This window comes from Musca autumnalis, unplaced genomic scaffold (genome assembly GCF_047663935.1).
Source record: "Musca autumnalis isolate F117 unplaced genomic scaffold, ASM4766393v1 scaffold_3, whole genome shotgun sequence".
Lineage (NCBI taxonomy): Eukaryota > Metazoa > Arthropoda > Insecta > Diptera > Muscidae > Musca > Musca autumnalis.
The window spans coordinates 127,598,317-127,614,314 of NW_027411866.1; the positions used below are offsets into that span (position 1 = coordinate 127,598,317).

Here is a 15,998-nt window from a genome sequence, read left to right on the forward strand (position 1 = left end):
AACAGGTCACAGGTCGATTACAAAAAACACTTAGTTACACTACGCGAACTAGGTATTGCACTGACCCTTTATTATCTAAATCTAGTCTTACGTCAAAACATCTATATCTAATATTGCACATTTAGCAGTCTTCATTGAAATGAAACTGGCTGCAATATCAGTTAGGTGTATTTAACTTCGATCTAAATTTGTCATTGGGCTATTACATCTAAATTTCTGGCTATTTCCAAGTGCCTAGTTGATACTGCACTTACTCGAACTCACTCCTAAATCATATTCTATATGACCTTCGAAGTACTCTTTTATTATTGGGCGCCATTTCTGTTATGACCAAGCTAGGTTTAAGTCGGCCATCCGACTAGCTATCGGTCTCAGGAGGTTCTCAACCCGCCAACCTAATCCTGGGTCTAACAAGAACTTTCATTATTTGATACACAAAGACACTACACAAAATACAACACGGAGAACATTATGTGGAACTTGGGCCCTTGGTGGTCAGACCCTCACACAGCCCTCCCATCCTTGGTCCACGAATCCATTTCTACTATTTACATGAACCCCACAAACTCCTTTTCCCTTACCTCCCTCTTACAACCTTTTTACCCTCCCAAATTAATAACACTACTCCATATTCATCTTAATTCACGTTTACTTATAACATAATTTTATTGATAAAAAAAACATAAATATTATATAAGAGAACACAAAAAAAAACATATATTTAGTTAGTCATTTCGATCAATATAAAGGTAAATTTACGTTACTCTGTAACTCAACGAATAGAACCTACACTCTGTCGAGATAGGGTTATGGGTCCAAATTTCCGACCCCGATTACTATACGTCACAGTTCAATCCCTAATTGAGCTCAGTTAGAGGTCTACACCTGTTGACTAGGACGCTTCAGTCCCATAAGCTATTATAATCCTACCCCTATCACTACGGTTGTAAAGTCCTTTACAAGTCTATTATAACGAATGATTCAAAAAAAGTCGTTTATGAGAATCAAAAAAAATTAAATAAAGTATACAAAATAATATAAAATTAATTATTAACAAAAGATAATGTCAAGTAAGTATAATAACGCAAACAAAAAAATTAAGAAAAACTATCTGATGGTTTCATCGTAAATCACCGATTTTCCACATGCGCCTAACTGACGACTTCAATTTGGTGATCATTAATCTTTAATTATGCCACTTTAGTCGTTTACTATAGTTTATACCAATTTCTGATGAAAAAAGCTTACTGGCATACAACTATCCTACAGCGTATAACACTGCTAGTTTCAACTGCTAGAACTGTCGTGGCTAGGTGTTTGGCGCAGCTACAAGTACTCAGCAGCTGGTATTTAGAACAGAGCTTTGGCTGATACAGGGTGTTTCCATAAAAATTTTAATCGGCAGCGATTGGCTAGTCGCTTTGCGTTTTCCGGCGGACGTATATTCTCAAAAATTTGAATCTTATAGATTAAAATAATATAAAGCCAATCACTTGCCGATCCAATTATACTCGTTCCACGATTACAAAGAATTAATGTGTTCAGTCCTACCTTAAGGCTGTTGTACTTAGCTATTATTTCCACTTTAAAGCTGTCAATGGTAATACGCTGATGACGACAATCTTCACCAACTGCTCGCTTATGGTTATCACTCGCTATCACTGTGCAAGAAATTTTCCTGTTAAATAGAACGTTAACATATTTTTGTTATTCAGTCCTATTATCAAACACTTTTCTCATCACAAACTCACTTTTCTTTTTCTTGCACCTTATCTAATCACAAGGAAAACTTCTTAAGCTTGAACAATTGTTAATTGTCTCTTTAAATTGTTACACGAAACTCGTCCACACCGGAATATATAAAAATGTTCTGGACGTTTTCCCATCGCATTTCTCTTTTATATGCAGACTTTCCCTGATTGCACTTTCTTCCAAAAATTCCCTAAATCATTAGTATTAGTGAAGACCTACAGTTTGCCCTTTTCCTCTAACTAGTTTTTGTTATTTTTTTCCATACATTTAATTTGTTATTTTTTTCTGCCAGTCGGCCATACGCTATCATTCAGGGATGGAACATGACTACCCTGTACTTTTTAGTACCGACCAGGTGACAGCTATATATTGACAGCTGTTGATGTATTACGGACAATAGATCCCTATCAACGATAAATACATCAACATCAACATCACTTTAGCCCTTTGCCGAGGAAAAACAATACTTCTGAGGAAAAATCAGAGAAAAATACTACAAAAACCGTGTGGACCACGATACCCCAGAAACAGCAAGTCTCAAGAAGAAGAATTTGTTCACAAGTATCAGCACCATCGTAAGTGGGAAAGCAAATTTGATTAATGTGGAGTGTGTACGTCTGTGTGTTCTATTGTTTTGCATTGCGGCCGGTCATTCACATTAGAATACAATGTAACATGGACATGGTTTGTAAACATTATTATTCGATTGCGCATATGTTGTATTAATGCCATTTATTTTAGCCCGAACATTCATTTCGGTGGAAATTTTACTGAGGGGCTCTTCATCTGACTTGGACCTGCCTTGAATTAGTGGACAGCCAAATCATAAAACTCCCATTGGAATTTGTCATAAAGGGGTTGTTAACGTGGAGTGATCGATATTTTTATATACAACTAGAACTCCCCATATGATACTATCCTGCCAGCCGGCATCGTTTATAAGCTTTCCAAGATGCTCAATTTGCTTCAACAATCTTATCGTGTGCATTCATCAGCCTTAGCTGCCATCCCGCAACAAAAGTACGGGAACAGGCCAACAATTACAACGCCTAGTAAAGGAGGAAAAAACAATTGTTTTTATAGCACGGTTACACTACAGCTTTTTGCCGGGTTAACCCACTTCATGAGGATTTATTGCTTAATCTGGTCAAATCTGACCAGATTTGCCATACAAAAATTATATCCACTCACGACTGGATTTATTTTAAATCCGGCACAAATCCACCAAAAATACAGTGTTGTATTCGGTATTTGTGCAAAAAAATCCAACTCTACTCAAAAAGTACCAAAAGTTGCAACTGTTTTTGCAACAGAGTTAGTCGTGTTTTACACGCTTACGATTGGTCGCATGAGATTTTATGGAGTTAATAAATCTAAAGTTATTTGAAAATCATAAAATTATTTATTTTTTTACTTTAGACACTTTTTTTAAACAAAAAGTACGCTTGATACCATGATACAAAAATGTATCCCTGTGTGTAAAATATACCAATATGAGAAATTGTCATACGAGAAATTGTAAAAGTGTAAAACACGACTTTATTAGTTATTTTGTATGTATACGTAAACAAACATCAGCTGACAGTTTATATCCTCGAAAAGCTAAGTGTAACCAGCAAAGATTAACCCACTGGATCTATTAAACCCAGTGGGTTAACCTTCAATAGTGTAACCGGGGTATTACACAAAAATGCAATTTACTTTTCCGAAAAATTTGTACTTGTGACTTCGGACTTACCTTCCTCACATCCACAAAACCGAAAAGCCGCGTAATTTCTATTTATTTCAATGGATTTTAGGTTAGGGGTTTTTAATACGATAATATCAACAGACAAAAATATCCAACGATATGATTTTCCAAAAAAAAAAAATTAATACAATCCATGATGAAATTATAAGGTGGCGTAAAACGGCCAGCTGATTGGTTTCAATCTGTCAAATATTTTGTTATTGTGAATAAATTGTATGAAAACGTAAACAAACATTTTGACATATTGAAGAATTTTCGGCCAAAATAGAGTTGTTGTTGTGCTACTTACGTGACCTTATAAATAGATCTTGATACAATCGGAAGCAAAAAAATCGATTACTGCGTCTATATATCAAAATTCAATTTATAAATCCCTATAGGGTACACAACAAAAAATGAGGAGGAATTAACTAAAAAGCAGAGGGAAACAATAATCAACAATTTTTTTGCAAAAAATTTTAAAACATAAAAAATACCTTATAAACTATTGCAAATACTGTAAAAAGTTTTAATGAAACTTTTAAAACCAAGTTGGGTACATCATGACGGTAAGTTGCTGATAGAAACACGAGGCGGGCATTAAATTTGCAAAAAAAAATACATCATCAACCATCCTTTTTTCTTTGCTTTTTACAATGTGCGGCGGCACGGCACGGCGCGTCTTGCTCTTGCATGTGTGAAAAAATCAAAATCGTGAAAATTTACAGAAAAACCAATATTTTCCATCGATGTCCATCAAGAGTGTCTTAAATTTGCCACCGGAGGCCAAGGTGTGGATTCCGGCCGGGTAGTAATATGGAATTTACTACCGGTATTGTCCGAAAAAGCTGAAATGGATGATTCGGTGCCGAAAATGCTTTGCCAGATGGATAATCATTTGGCTTGTGTTAATTGTGTGCGCTGGTCGCAAAATGGTTTAATGTTGGCATCATGTTCCGATGATAAATTGGTAATGATATGGAAACAATTGAAGGTAAGTAGAAAATGAAAGGAAGTAGCAAAGTAGCAAAAATTGGGCTAACGTTCTAATTGGAAAATTTAAAGCATTTACATGTTTAGGTGGAGAATAGGGAGCCGAATGGGATTGGTTTTAAATTTATATCATTTGGTGGAGAAGTCCACGTATTCTGAAAATTGGTCTTCAAAAGTTTCGACTTTTATAAATTCCCGAGAAAATGTTTAAAGTTCTTTTTGTCCATAAGTGGGTTGCTATACGTAATCGATAAAATCTAATTCTTAATGCGTTATAATTGGATATTTTTATTGATGGGGTTAATTTATTTTAATTTGTTTTTCGTAACTTCTATGGTATATGTTAGACTGCATCGCGACATAAAGCTAAAATGGAATCAAGTTGCACCCATTAATATGCGAGAAGTCTACCTTGTTTTGTTTTGGGATGTTAATGCGAAATAGTGAAGTAGTTTCAGCCAAATTACCTTATTCTTCTTTATACTTTGTTAGTTATTAACATATTTTCCCATCTTCTTTATTCCCTTCCAGGGTCCTAGTGGCGTTTTTGGCACCGGCGGCATACAAAAGAATCCAGAATCATGGAAATGCATGTTCACTTTGCGAGGGCATGCCGGTGATGTCCTCGATTTAGCATGGTCACCTCAAGATCGTTGGCTTGCCAGCTGTAGCGTAGACAATACAATCATTGTATGGGATGTACAAAATTTCCCAGTCATCATTACCACACTCAGAGGACACACTGGCCTGGTTAAAGGTGTTGCATGGGATCCGGTTTGCAAATTTTTGGCATCACAAAGTGATGATCGTAGTGTAAAGATATGGAAAACATCTGATTGGAGTTGCAGTAATACTATTACAGAACCTTTTCAAGAATGTGGTGGAACAACACATATATTACGCTTATCATGGTCACCGGATGGCCAATACCTAGTTTCAGCCCACGCCATAAATGGTGGAGGACCAACGGCACAAATTATCGAACGTGAAGGATGGAAATGTGACAAGGATTTTGTGGGACATCGTAAGGCGGTGACATGTGTACGCTTTCACACGGCCATACTAAAACGGCAGGCTCCAAAGTCCCAGAAACCCCAACAATATTGTTGTTTGGCTGTGGGTTCGAGAGATCGTTCACTGTCCGTTTGGATGACTGCGCTACAACGACCCTTGGTTGTGATACATGAACTATTCAATGATAGTATATTGGATCTATCATGGGGACCAGAAAAGTATATACTCATGGCATGTAGTGGTGATGGAACGGTGGCTTGTCTTCAATTTTCCGAAAATGAACTGGGTACGCCACTCTCAGAAGAGGATAGAAATTCCCTATATCAACGTATCTATGGAAAAACAGCTGCCAATCTAACAAATGGTTCTACCACCGCCAATGATATGCTGATTGAAAATCCTGAATTAATTTTATATAGTCAAAATAAACCTAAACCTCCAACACTGCCAACAATGCAACTAGCAAGTAATCATAATAATAATTGTATAGAATCAACTGGAACACTGCCATCATCAAATGGTTTCGGCTCACACGAAATATTTTCTCAAAACTCCCAAACAAATGCTTCAGTGACGCCACAAACAACACCCATGAAGGCGATTAGTAAACAAATGGAAACACGTACAAAGGATGGCAAAAGGCGTATAACACCAATGTTTATACCACTTAATACAGAAACCACCCCAGGAGTTGGAGCGGATGTTGCAAATACCTTTCAATCATCTTCGGTGCAAAGTAGCAACGAACAAAACTCTGCTTTTCAAGTACCAACTACAACACAAATTTCCGAATCTACAACGAATCTAGTGGCCAATGATGTTAGTAAGGAAAATATACCACAAACGGCGGCAAAATCCCTAGCTAGTGCAGAGGACCAAGCGTAAGTTACCGCCAAATTACTTCATTATGAAAATTAAATATTTTTTATATTTTTTCCAGTCGTTTAGATCCCAGATTAGTGAAAAGCAATAAAAAACAACCACCTGAACCATTTTCTGTGAAACAAGATTCCTTCAAGGAATTTCCTCACTTCCAGAGAACACCACAGCATTTTTCCAACACAAAAGATACATCGAAAGTTTATATGGCCTCAACGGCGGGCCCGAAAATTGTAATTAACGCCTCAACAAAATGTGAATTCCAAAAGACTGCAATGGATTATCGTGTACATGTGGCGAATGGCGCGGTACAAACAGCAACTGGGCCCTTGGCTAGGGTCACTGCCATACGTTTGGTTTCTGGGAAAATGTGGGAAACATTTGTGGGTAAGTTTCAGTTTTTGGCCCTCATGAGAAATGATCAGATAGTAATATGTATATTATTTTCAGGTTCACCCATTGTGAATTTCAATTTTTGCCTCAAATGTGTTATGCTGTGTAGTTTAGATGGTTCTATGCGGCTACTGGATTTGATGAATGGTAATCCATTACTACCTGTCATAACATTAAGCACACCTGCCATACAATGTGCCTTTGTAAGTTTTTTTTTTGTTTGTGAAATTTTGAATAATGGTCCTTCCTATATGTTGAAAATCTTGGGCTGGACTTGAAATTATTTCCACTGAAAGTATTCAAAAATTAAATTATTGCCTATGGACAGAAGCAAATCTCGGCTAACGTGATATTTTTTTTTTTTCAAAATTAATTTTTTGCCAAAAATCATATAACTTTTTTTGAAATTTCGAAGCCTATATCTCAGAAAATACAGACTTCATGGACATGATATAAATGTGCTGTGGACAAAAAACTTCAAAATTTTCTGAGTTCAGCCACTACATTCGTCATATGCAAAATTCTTTTTGATTGTTGTGGATAACTTTCTGAATGAAAATCCTTGAATTTGATAGTTTTGGATTGTGATAATCTTATGTGAAATTGTAGAAAATAGTTGAGGGCTCTAAATCTTCTAAAAACTGTGACTAATATCAGGTTAAAAAATATGTTTATATTTGTCCTTCTTCTTTCAGTCCCCCAAAGGTACTTTAGTTGGTGTTGTCACCGAATGTGGTCTACTGCGAATTTGGAACATTGCCACATGTTCGTGTACTTTGTCGACAACATGTTCAGATATATTCGGCAAACATGGTGTAATTTATCAATTTACTATAACCGAAAATAGTGTACCGCTGATAGTTTTCTCCGACGGCAATGCATATTCATTTTCACCACAAATGCAAGCATGGTTGGTGGTGAGTGCAAAGGATCCCATAACACGACATGGTGTTAAGAATTCGGTGCCAAAAGATTTCCCGAAAGATTTTATAGGATTCCCATTGATGTCGGTGCAGGCTAGCACGAATTTCTTTGCAACAACAAGTGCAGGAATTGAACTGTAAGTAAAGATGAAATTAAATATCAAGGAAATGTAATTTAACGGAGTAGTTTAACATCCCTTCCACTTCCTAGAGTTCATAAATCTTAATTGATATGTTTCCTGTTTTATATAGTTTTTTTTATTTTATTTTAAAATTACTGCCCCCTTTTTACACATAGTAATTATTATTATTATTATTTTTTTTTTTGAGTAGTTCAATCATCCCTTGCTAATTTTAAGATACTTTACATTAATTTTTGTTATGTTAATATTATAAAGTAGTGTGCAGTCTTAAGATCGAAAGACTCGGTATATAAGAAATAAATAAATTAAATAATACATCTTTCTTTTTATAGGAATGCCAATGATTGGCAATCTGTGGCCAAGATAAACTTTGCCGAAAATCAAATAAAACTTTGTGAAATGATCCAATCTCCTGAGGAACTGAAATTTTGGTATAGCATGTTGGTTTTCCATTTATCGACATGTGGCAATGAGAAAAAAATGCGTGATTTATTAAATGATTTATTGGGTGGTGGTAGACCCGCACCAGGCCAGGAAGCCAAAATATTGGTAAGTTTTAAATATTGTACATTTCCCGGGGATTGCTTTTGAAATTTGTTTTCTTATTTCTTACAGAATATTCCAAAACATACCATTTTGGAAAGTACATTGGATCAAATAAAACTTCTTCCAAGATGGCAGCGTATCTATATGGAATATAATGAATTATATCAAGATATAAAAACCTTAAAACAAGAAGAAAATGAAGAAGATCGGTCAATGATAAATTTAAACAACATTGAAGCGGCAACAAGGTCACAAATAATGCAGCCATCAAAGCCAAAACCACCACAACCCACCTCCACCACAATATCCCAGCATAGTATATTATTGAAAGCTAATGAGGAAACTTTAACATCCTCTAGTTCCGCTCTCACAAGCCAAGTCAATGATATTAACAACAAATGTGCTGAACAACAGGAACAACAAATGGATGTTGCCTAAATGCGCTGCACACAGACACACACATTAAGTCATTGCCAAAATCACCAATTCTGCTCAGCAGTTGTAAGTCTAGTTTTATTGTTTCTTATTTTATTTTCCTCTTGTTTCCATTTTGTATTGTTAGTGTATATTTTCCTATTGTATCCTTTGTATGTTTAGAAGCTAAGCTTTGTTCAATTTAGTATACGTTTAGCATTTATTTCTACTTACGTTCTATTCTAAAAATTTATATATATTTTTTCACAAATCTTCCTCCCTCTTCTCAAAACACTCCCACCAAACTTCTCCGGTAGTTTCTCCTCATCATAGATATTTAATTTAATTTAAATTATTCTCATATTTTGTGTTAGTGTTTAAGGCACCAAATTAAATTATATGACCGGGTCAGATCTTTCATAATAGGGCGTTATTAACGAAATTAAAATTTCAAAAAAAGAAAGAAAAACTCAAAAAGTAACCAGTTGTTTTATAAAACACCATTAAGACTTAAGAAGACAAGAAAGACTTTAGTGTTAAGCAACTTTTTTTGTTAACAAAAACATATTACAATTAAAATTGCAGCTTAAAACAAAAAACATGTCAATATAATGGTTTAGAATAATAAAAAAGAAATATTAAATGGAAAATAAAAAATGCATCCACATTTCAGAAATTTAATTTAATTTGAATGTATTTTACACAGCCACACAACTGTTGGCAAGTAAATGACAAAAAGAGGTCCTCTTGAATTTATTCAGGTAATCGTCATTGATCTGGAACGTTCGTGAAACGTTTGTTACAATTCTTAACCAAATTGACCTAGAGGTTCTCGTTTGTGAATTAAGATCTCTGCAGACTTGCGGTAGGGATGCTCATGGATGTTGGGCTGTGGCAGCGGTATAATGTTGGGTGCCGAAAATTGTCTCTGCTACCTGAGGATCTGTGTGAATGGGTGCCGTCACCTCATCCCCAAGTCGAATGTGCTAATTCCTTCAGATCCCCTAAGAACCCTTATCGATGAGGCTTTAATGAATACAGACTCCAATCTTGGATTTTTTCACTTCTCGAAACAGACATTGAGAGAGCGGAAATTGTTGTACAATAACAAAATACGCGGAACGACTTTTATTTAGCAAAAAATGTAAACTTAGCAATTACTTCTTACTATATCATTTATTAAACATACGTGTGAATATGCTTCTATTGCATATAATGTGGACCCGGTGTTGGTACACTTTTCAGTGGTGAATCAAAATCAACGTCGGTTTGTTCGGGTGGACATTCTTGGGCTGTACGTTCTTGCAATGTTTCGTATAGCTTGTGGACAGCTTCATTGTGTCCTGTGGTTGGTTGCATTGCCTTCATTAGCGTTGCCAGACGGCCGGGTGGCAATTTATTGTGGACATACCTAGAAAGGATTTTTGTTCATACGTTGCATTTATTATTATCGGATATCACACTTACCACAATAATTTGATCATATGTCTTGTAACATTGTCTCTTGTTAGGCCAGCGAATAAGAACTCATCAAACAATGTGGTACAGAAATCTTCCGTTGTAAATTCCTCGGCCATTGGTATTAGCAAAGCAATCTGCAAAAAAAAAAAAAAAAAAAAAACATTTAAATGAAAATAAAAAAAAAAACAAAATATCAATTTCACAAACTCACCAATGAATGCAAGAAAGGATCCTCATAGGAACGATCATCTTTACACGAAGATAATATAGCCAAAACTCTCAGCACACCAACACGATCTTTTTGGCGGGCAGTATTCAATGTATAATACATGGCTAATATGCTGGCTACTGAACTTTCCTGGATGTATGCTTCAACAGCATCTGGAGCTGGTCCCGAATGCTCGATAGTTGTTAATGCTGATTCACGTTCATCTGGTGGCAGCTTGGAGTGCAAACTACGACATTGGTCATCCACCATCAGCGACATAAGGGCAGGTAGGAATTTCGTTACAACTTGTGAATCTAATTTGGGCTCCTTAAAGTCCTGCGAATCTATCATAACCCAAGCACTTAGGCCCAACGCCAACATGCGCAACAATAAAATGAGAATGGTATTTTCACGTGGCAGTCCCTCGTTATTAATTAGATGTTGTAGAATTTTAATGGCTGATGTTGCCAAAAAATTAATGGCATAAGGATCACACAATGTCATTGAAAGATCACCCAAGACCTGCTCTTGTCCCCGCTTAATGTTATCCAAAAATCCCTGCAACTCTCGCGAACGTTTAATGTCAACATTTTTCTCACGTATGCAAGCATCTAAACACCATGTAAATTTGTGACATGGATCCACGGATATAATCTCTTGAACATCAAGTTCGTGCAGAGCCATAAGGAGTTCCGCCCGCAATGTACAATAATGAACATTACGTGTTCTCAAGAAAAGAGTACGCAAAAATTGCAACACCATATCATATAACTTTACGCTACGGCCAATCATATTGGCCAATTTTTGTACCACTTCACCTTGTCGCCTCACCTTGGGTGATGGATGGAAGAAAAGATTATTGAGATTTGTGTGATCGAATAGAATGTGTTCTTTTTCTCTGATGTACTGCGAAAGAAGTGGTGACACCTCATCACCAAATAGGGATTGGTTGTCACGCCATATCTGCCGTTTCACTTCGGTATCCGTGTCGGCATACAACTCTCGATCCCTTACCAAAATACGCAAGTATTTATCATCAATATGTGGTGTATTACGCAAAATAGCCATAACGACCGGCCTTAAGGCTTTTACTCGTACCACTGGGAAACTTTTCACCAGCAACTCTTTTAACTTCTTATCACGTTCCCGTGGATCTTTTTGTCCCAATTCATTGATGTGAGCAATTAGTTTATCGCGTAACTCCTCCATAAGGGATGTATGAAAGTCCAAACGCCGCACACCATGTAAGTCCAACAAGGGCAGCATGGGTCTCAGTGAAGGAAGCAAGACACCATTTTCCAACTGCAGATATAAGGAGAATATCAACAAATCACTAGCTATTGTTTACATACGAAAAATTGTTGTAATCACCTGAAAACTCTCAATGGCCTTTAAAGGGTCGGTACAAGATGTTAGCGCCTCACGCAAATATGCCTGCCCTGGAATATTAACTTCTTCCAAACCGGTGCCGGTAAATTTAGGAGGTGGTTGTGCCATAACTTTTATTCACAACTTGTAATAAATCAACACAAATTTTCTGTTTTTTTTTCTGTGGGAAATACAACTTTCGTGACGTCTCGGCGTCTTTGAGAAAATGTCAAAACAGTGTTGCCAATGCTTGAGTTATTCAAAGAACTGTTTTATCGACAATGAAGGTATAATCATGTTTACACGCACTATCCGGAAATCAAGTGATCACAAAACCCTGAAATACAACCATGTGTTTACACTTATTTTGAAATGATAAAACGGCATTTGCATGAAGGGCTGGGTACATATGCTACCTTGCCTGCTTGCCTTGCTTCTCTGCTTTATCTCTACATAATAAAAATAAAATAATAAAGAACGCCGAGCCAATTTTGAACTAGGTTGCCCTTCTATTTTTTATTCTTTTATCAGAAGCAAGCAAGGTTAGCAGGCGAGATTATTTATTTTTTATTTACAGTAATTTCTGGTTACCTGCATCATTCATAGCTGCATTTTGGCGTTACCTGACCAATAATCAGTTTATAGGCAACTATTCTCTAGATTCCGTTCAAGATATTATGTTTTAGTGCACATTCAATAGCTGCGTTTTCGGCATAGCTGCACCAAAATTTTGGTGATATTACTTTAATTTGTTTGAAAATTTTGTATATATGTGCACAAGAAAAACATTTAAATGTTTTTGCGAACTCATGACAAGGATACATTTCAACCTCTCTGATTTTGTGTTGATAAGAGGTGTGCAAAACAAATGCAACACAAGAAAAGATAATGAAATGTAAACAATTTTACCGTTTTCTCTCGCTAACTTGAAATGTCTCTCACTTTATTATTGCTTATAGCTGCACATCGTATGCACGTAAGTAATATTAAAGATACCTGCCTTGTTGGGCAGGTAAGCGAATTTAAGCTTCCTGCATTTTGGGGATTGCTGCACAACAAGTCGTGCAATTTATGATTGTGCAGGTAAGCAAAAAATACTGTATTTATTTCATTACTTTGCAATCGAAGCCATATGGTTTATTCAATGGCCAATTCAGATATAATTACAAAGATTCCACCTTACTTCATAGCTACTCTATAAATATAATAGGTCTGTACGATAACTTCGCAAGTAAAAAGTGCTTGCAACTACTCAGCAAGTTCTCTGTAACTTCTCTCCACTAATTTTACTCTCTCGAAGCTAAAAATTTGCAGAATGTTATCGAACAACAATTTGCAAAAACTTGCAAGAAGTCAGCTGATTTGCAAACAAGAAGTTTGGCGGATATGATTTAATTTAACCATTGAAGGTTGTTTACGAAAATTATTTGATTATCCATTGCTACAAAAATAATTCTCTTTCCATATCATAAATTAACGGATAGCCGTCCACATAGTGTTCCTCCTACTCCATGGATGCGCCGCTTTTTGCTGCGATTTAATACGTTAGAAATTAAGCAATCATCGCAAATTACAAAATAAGTTATTTTACAAAATAAGTCGACTTCCATAATTTATTTAGTTATCTCTTCTCTTTTTTATCTCGTAATTATTTTAATAACCAAATGTTGTTTTTTTTTCAAGAATTGCAAAGTCCGCCACAACACATTCGAATTTAAATCAGCTGATCAAACTTGCAAATTCTTACAAGGAAAATTTTGCTTGCAAAAACTTGTAAGTTCTCAGCAACAAAAGTCTCCAAAACTCTCCAATATTCTCTCACAATTTTCTCCAAATTCGCTCTCTTTTACTTTACAAGTTTGTTATCGAACAGCATTTTGTAAAAGTTTGTACAAACTTTTCGGTTATCGTACAGTCCTAATATTAAACGATGTTGGCGTTTTTTATTAGGTCTGTACGATAACCCAAAAGTTTGCACAAACTTTTACAAAATGCTGTTCGATAACAAACTTTTAAAGTAAATGAAAGCGTATTTGGAGACAATAGTGAGCGAATTTTGGAGAGTTTTGTTTACAAGTTTTTCAAAATTTTTCTTGTAAGAACTTACAAGTTTGGTCAGCTGATTTAAATTCGAATGTTTTGTGGCGGACTTTTTGGCAAAAACATAAACAAACGTTTGGTTATTAAAATAATTCGGAATAAAAAAGGGGAAAAATTATTAAATAAATTATAGAAAACGATAATTTAAATAAAATAACTTATTTTGTAGTTTGTGGTGACTACTTTTTTATTTTATTACATATTTATTTATTTAATCTATTTCGCCAACTTCTTCTTCTCCAAATCACCTGACCTCTTGCAAGTTTTTGCAAATTGCTGTTCGATAATAATCTGCAAATTTTTAGCTTCGAGAGAGTAAAATTGGTGGAGAGACGTTACTGAGAACTTGTTGAGTACTTGCAAGTACTTTTCACTTGCGAATTTATCGTACATACCCATGGTACAAATACACAGGTAGCCGCATCGGCAATTGTTGGTAACATAAGATGTCAAAATTTGACATCAATTCAATGCAATTGACACATTATGTTACCATCAGCTGGCTTGATAATGCTACCTGTATTATTGTACCATGTACATACCATGGTAGAATAAAGTAAAGGTAGGCCACAGCTAAAGGGCTGTTTACACCATCTATCAATGTCGTATGAGATGTCAAATTTTCTACCTGCGAATGTTGTACACATAGTGTGACCACTATGAAAATTTTCATCTATCAAAATGATTTGGCAACTCATATGTAAATTTTTCATTTAGGGGGCGCTCTATTTGATACGGCATTCTCGTATGTAAACACAAATTAATCAGCTGTTTTCTGGCATTCTCAAAAAAAAAAAAATTGAAAAACAAAATCTTTTAAAAAAGAAAATGGAGAGTTATGTATATTTAAATATTTAGAAAAGTAAATAAATGGTGTTTATAATGTTATTTTCAGATCGATTGGTCGAAAGAAACAGTCTTGGAAATTATTGCTTTGTGCCAAAAACATAAATGCCTCTGTAACCCCAAAAGCCTATTATACCACAACAAACATGCTAGATATTCATTTTCCTTCAACCAAAATTAAAATTTGCGCAAATTTGCAACTCAACAATAAATGTAAACAATGACAAAAACAGCTGTTTTTATATTTATAGGTTATGTCATACGAAAATAACACTTGTAGGTATGAACGCACAAATTGAATGTTGTACGTATGACGTCAATTTTGACAAACATAGAGAATGTCGAATGGGTGAAAGAAATTACAGCTCATATGACATTCATAGATGGTGTAAACAGCCCTTAACAGCTGATTACAATTTTTTTTATGGCCTAATCTGTCAAACGCAGGGTTGACATTTTGTATTGTTTTTGACATTATGCAATCATAAAGGTAGATGTATCGCTGAATTGTTCCAACAAAAAACTTCTGCTGTAACACTATATCTCAAAATTGAAAACAAGGACAATAAATATGTATTCGCGTGGCAAAATAAAATTGTTGATTTTTTTTAGCAAAACTTACGAATGAACAATTTATCAAATATTGATATTAATTTAAATTTGTTCCAAAAGTGTGGGAATGTAAAAATTACAACTTTTGTAAAAATTCTGCTGACATTTATCTGCAAATCGGATACCAGCAATCACGATGTCAGATTAGCCAAACTTGTCAAGTAGAAAATAAGTGAATGACATTTTTTCACTGTCATAAGTTTGGGAAAAACTTTTGCTATTTTTGGAACACTTTTCCAACAAGAATATTCTGGAGCCTAGCTAAAGAAATGTTTTTACACTATATGGCACTTTTAACATATAAAAAGTGAAGCTTTAAGTTCCATATGTTTTTGTAATACGGGATAGCTATGCAGGTACATCTACCATTATTATTGTACCATGCCATTTGACGTTTTAAGCCATGGCTGCAGGGTGGCATTTCTCAGTGATTTTCATACCTACCTGATGTAATGGGGAATTCGCCCTAATACCCCGGTTACACTATTGAAGGTTAACCCACTGGGTTTAATAGATCCAGTGGGTTAATCTTTGCTGGTTACACTTAGCTTTTCGAGGACATAAACTGTCAGCTGATGTTTGTTTACGTATACATTCAAAATAACTAATAAAGTCGT

The 15,998-nt window shown here is 35.4% G+C and overlaps 2 protein-coding genes across 2 annotated transcripts; one reads left to right on the forward strand and one right to left on the reverse strand.

Annotated features, from left to right (window-relative positions):
- The first annotated feature begins 3,793 nt into the window (after positions 1-3,793).
- On the forward strand, positions 3,794-9,467 carry Hira (histone cell cycle regulator-like protein). Its single transcript, XM_073974342.1, has 8 exons — positions 3,794-4,050; positions 4,210-4,475; positions 5,006-6,369; positions 6,429-6,754; positions 6,818-6,963; positions 7,456-7,820; positions 8,159-8,375; positions 8,442-9,467. The coding sequence occupies exons 1-8, from the start codon at positions 4,014-4,016 to the stop codon at positions 8,808-8,810; spliced, it is 3,090 nt and encodes a 1,029-aa protein (XP_073830443.1). The 5' UTR covers positions 3,794-4,013; the 3' UTR covers positions 8,811-9,467.
- Positions 9,468-9,880: 413 nt separating this feature from the next.
- On the reverse strand, positions 9,881-12,065 carry NELF-B (negative elongation factor B). The gene is made up of 4 exons (XM_073974343.1): positions 11,827-12,065; positions 10,459-11,757; positions 10,254-10,381; positions 9,881-10,197 (listed from the first exon to the last, which is right to left on the reverse strand). The coding sequence occupies exons 1-4, from the start codon at positions 11,950-11,952 to the stop codon at positions 9,990-9,992; spliced, it is 1,761 nt and encodes a 586-aa protein (XP_073830444.1). The 5' UTR covers positions 11,953-12,065; the 3' UTR covers positions 9,881-9,989.
- Positions 12,066-15,998: the final 3,933 nt, after the last annotated feature.

Excerpts from the sequence above, each read along its gene's own strand:
- Hira (XM_073974342.1), top strand. The coding sequence starts at position 4,014 with ATGAAACTTTTAAAACCAAGTTGGGTACATCATGACG. Across the intron at positions 4,476-5,005 it reads TGATATGGAAACAATTGAAG|GGTCCTAGTGGCGTTTTTGG; the intron begins GTAAGTAGAAAA and ends ATTCCCTTCCAG. Across the intron at positions 6,755-6,817 it reads AATGTGGGAAACATTTGTGG|GTTCACCCATTGTGAATTTC; the intron begins GTAAGTTTCAGT and ends TATTATTTTCAG.
- NELF-B (XM_073974343.1), bottom strand. The coding sequence starts at position 11,952 with ATGGCACAACCACCTCCTAAATTTACCGGCACCGGTTTGGAAGAAGTT. Across the intron at positions 11,758-11,826 it reads AGGCCATTGAGAGTTTTCAG|TTGGAAAATGGTGTCTTGCT; the intron begins GTGATTACAACA and ends TTATATCTGCAG. Across the intron at positions 10,198-10,253 it reads CATATGATCAAATTATTGTG|GTATGTCCACAATAAATTGC; the intron begins GTAAGTGTGATA and ends AATCCTTTCTAG.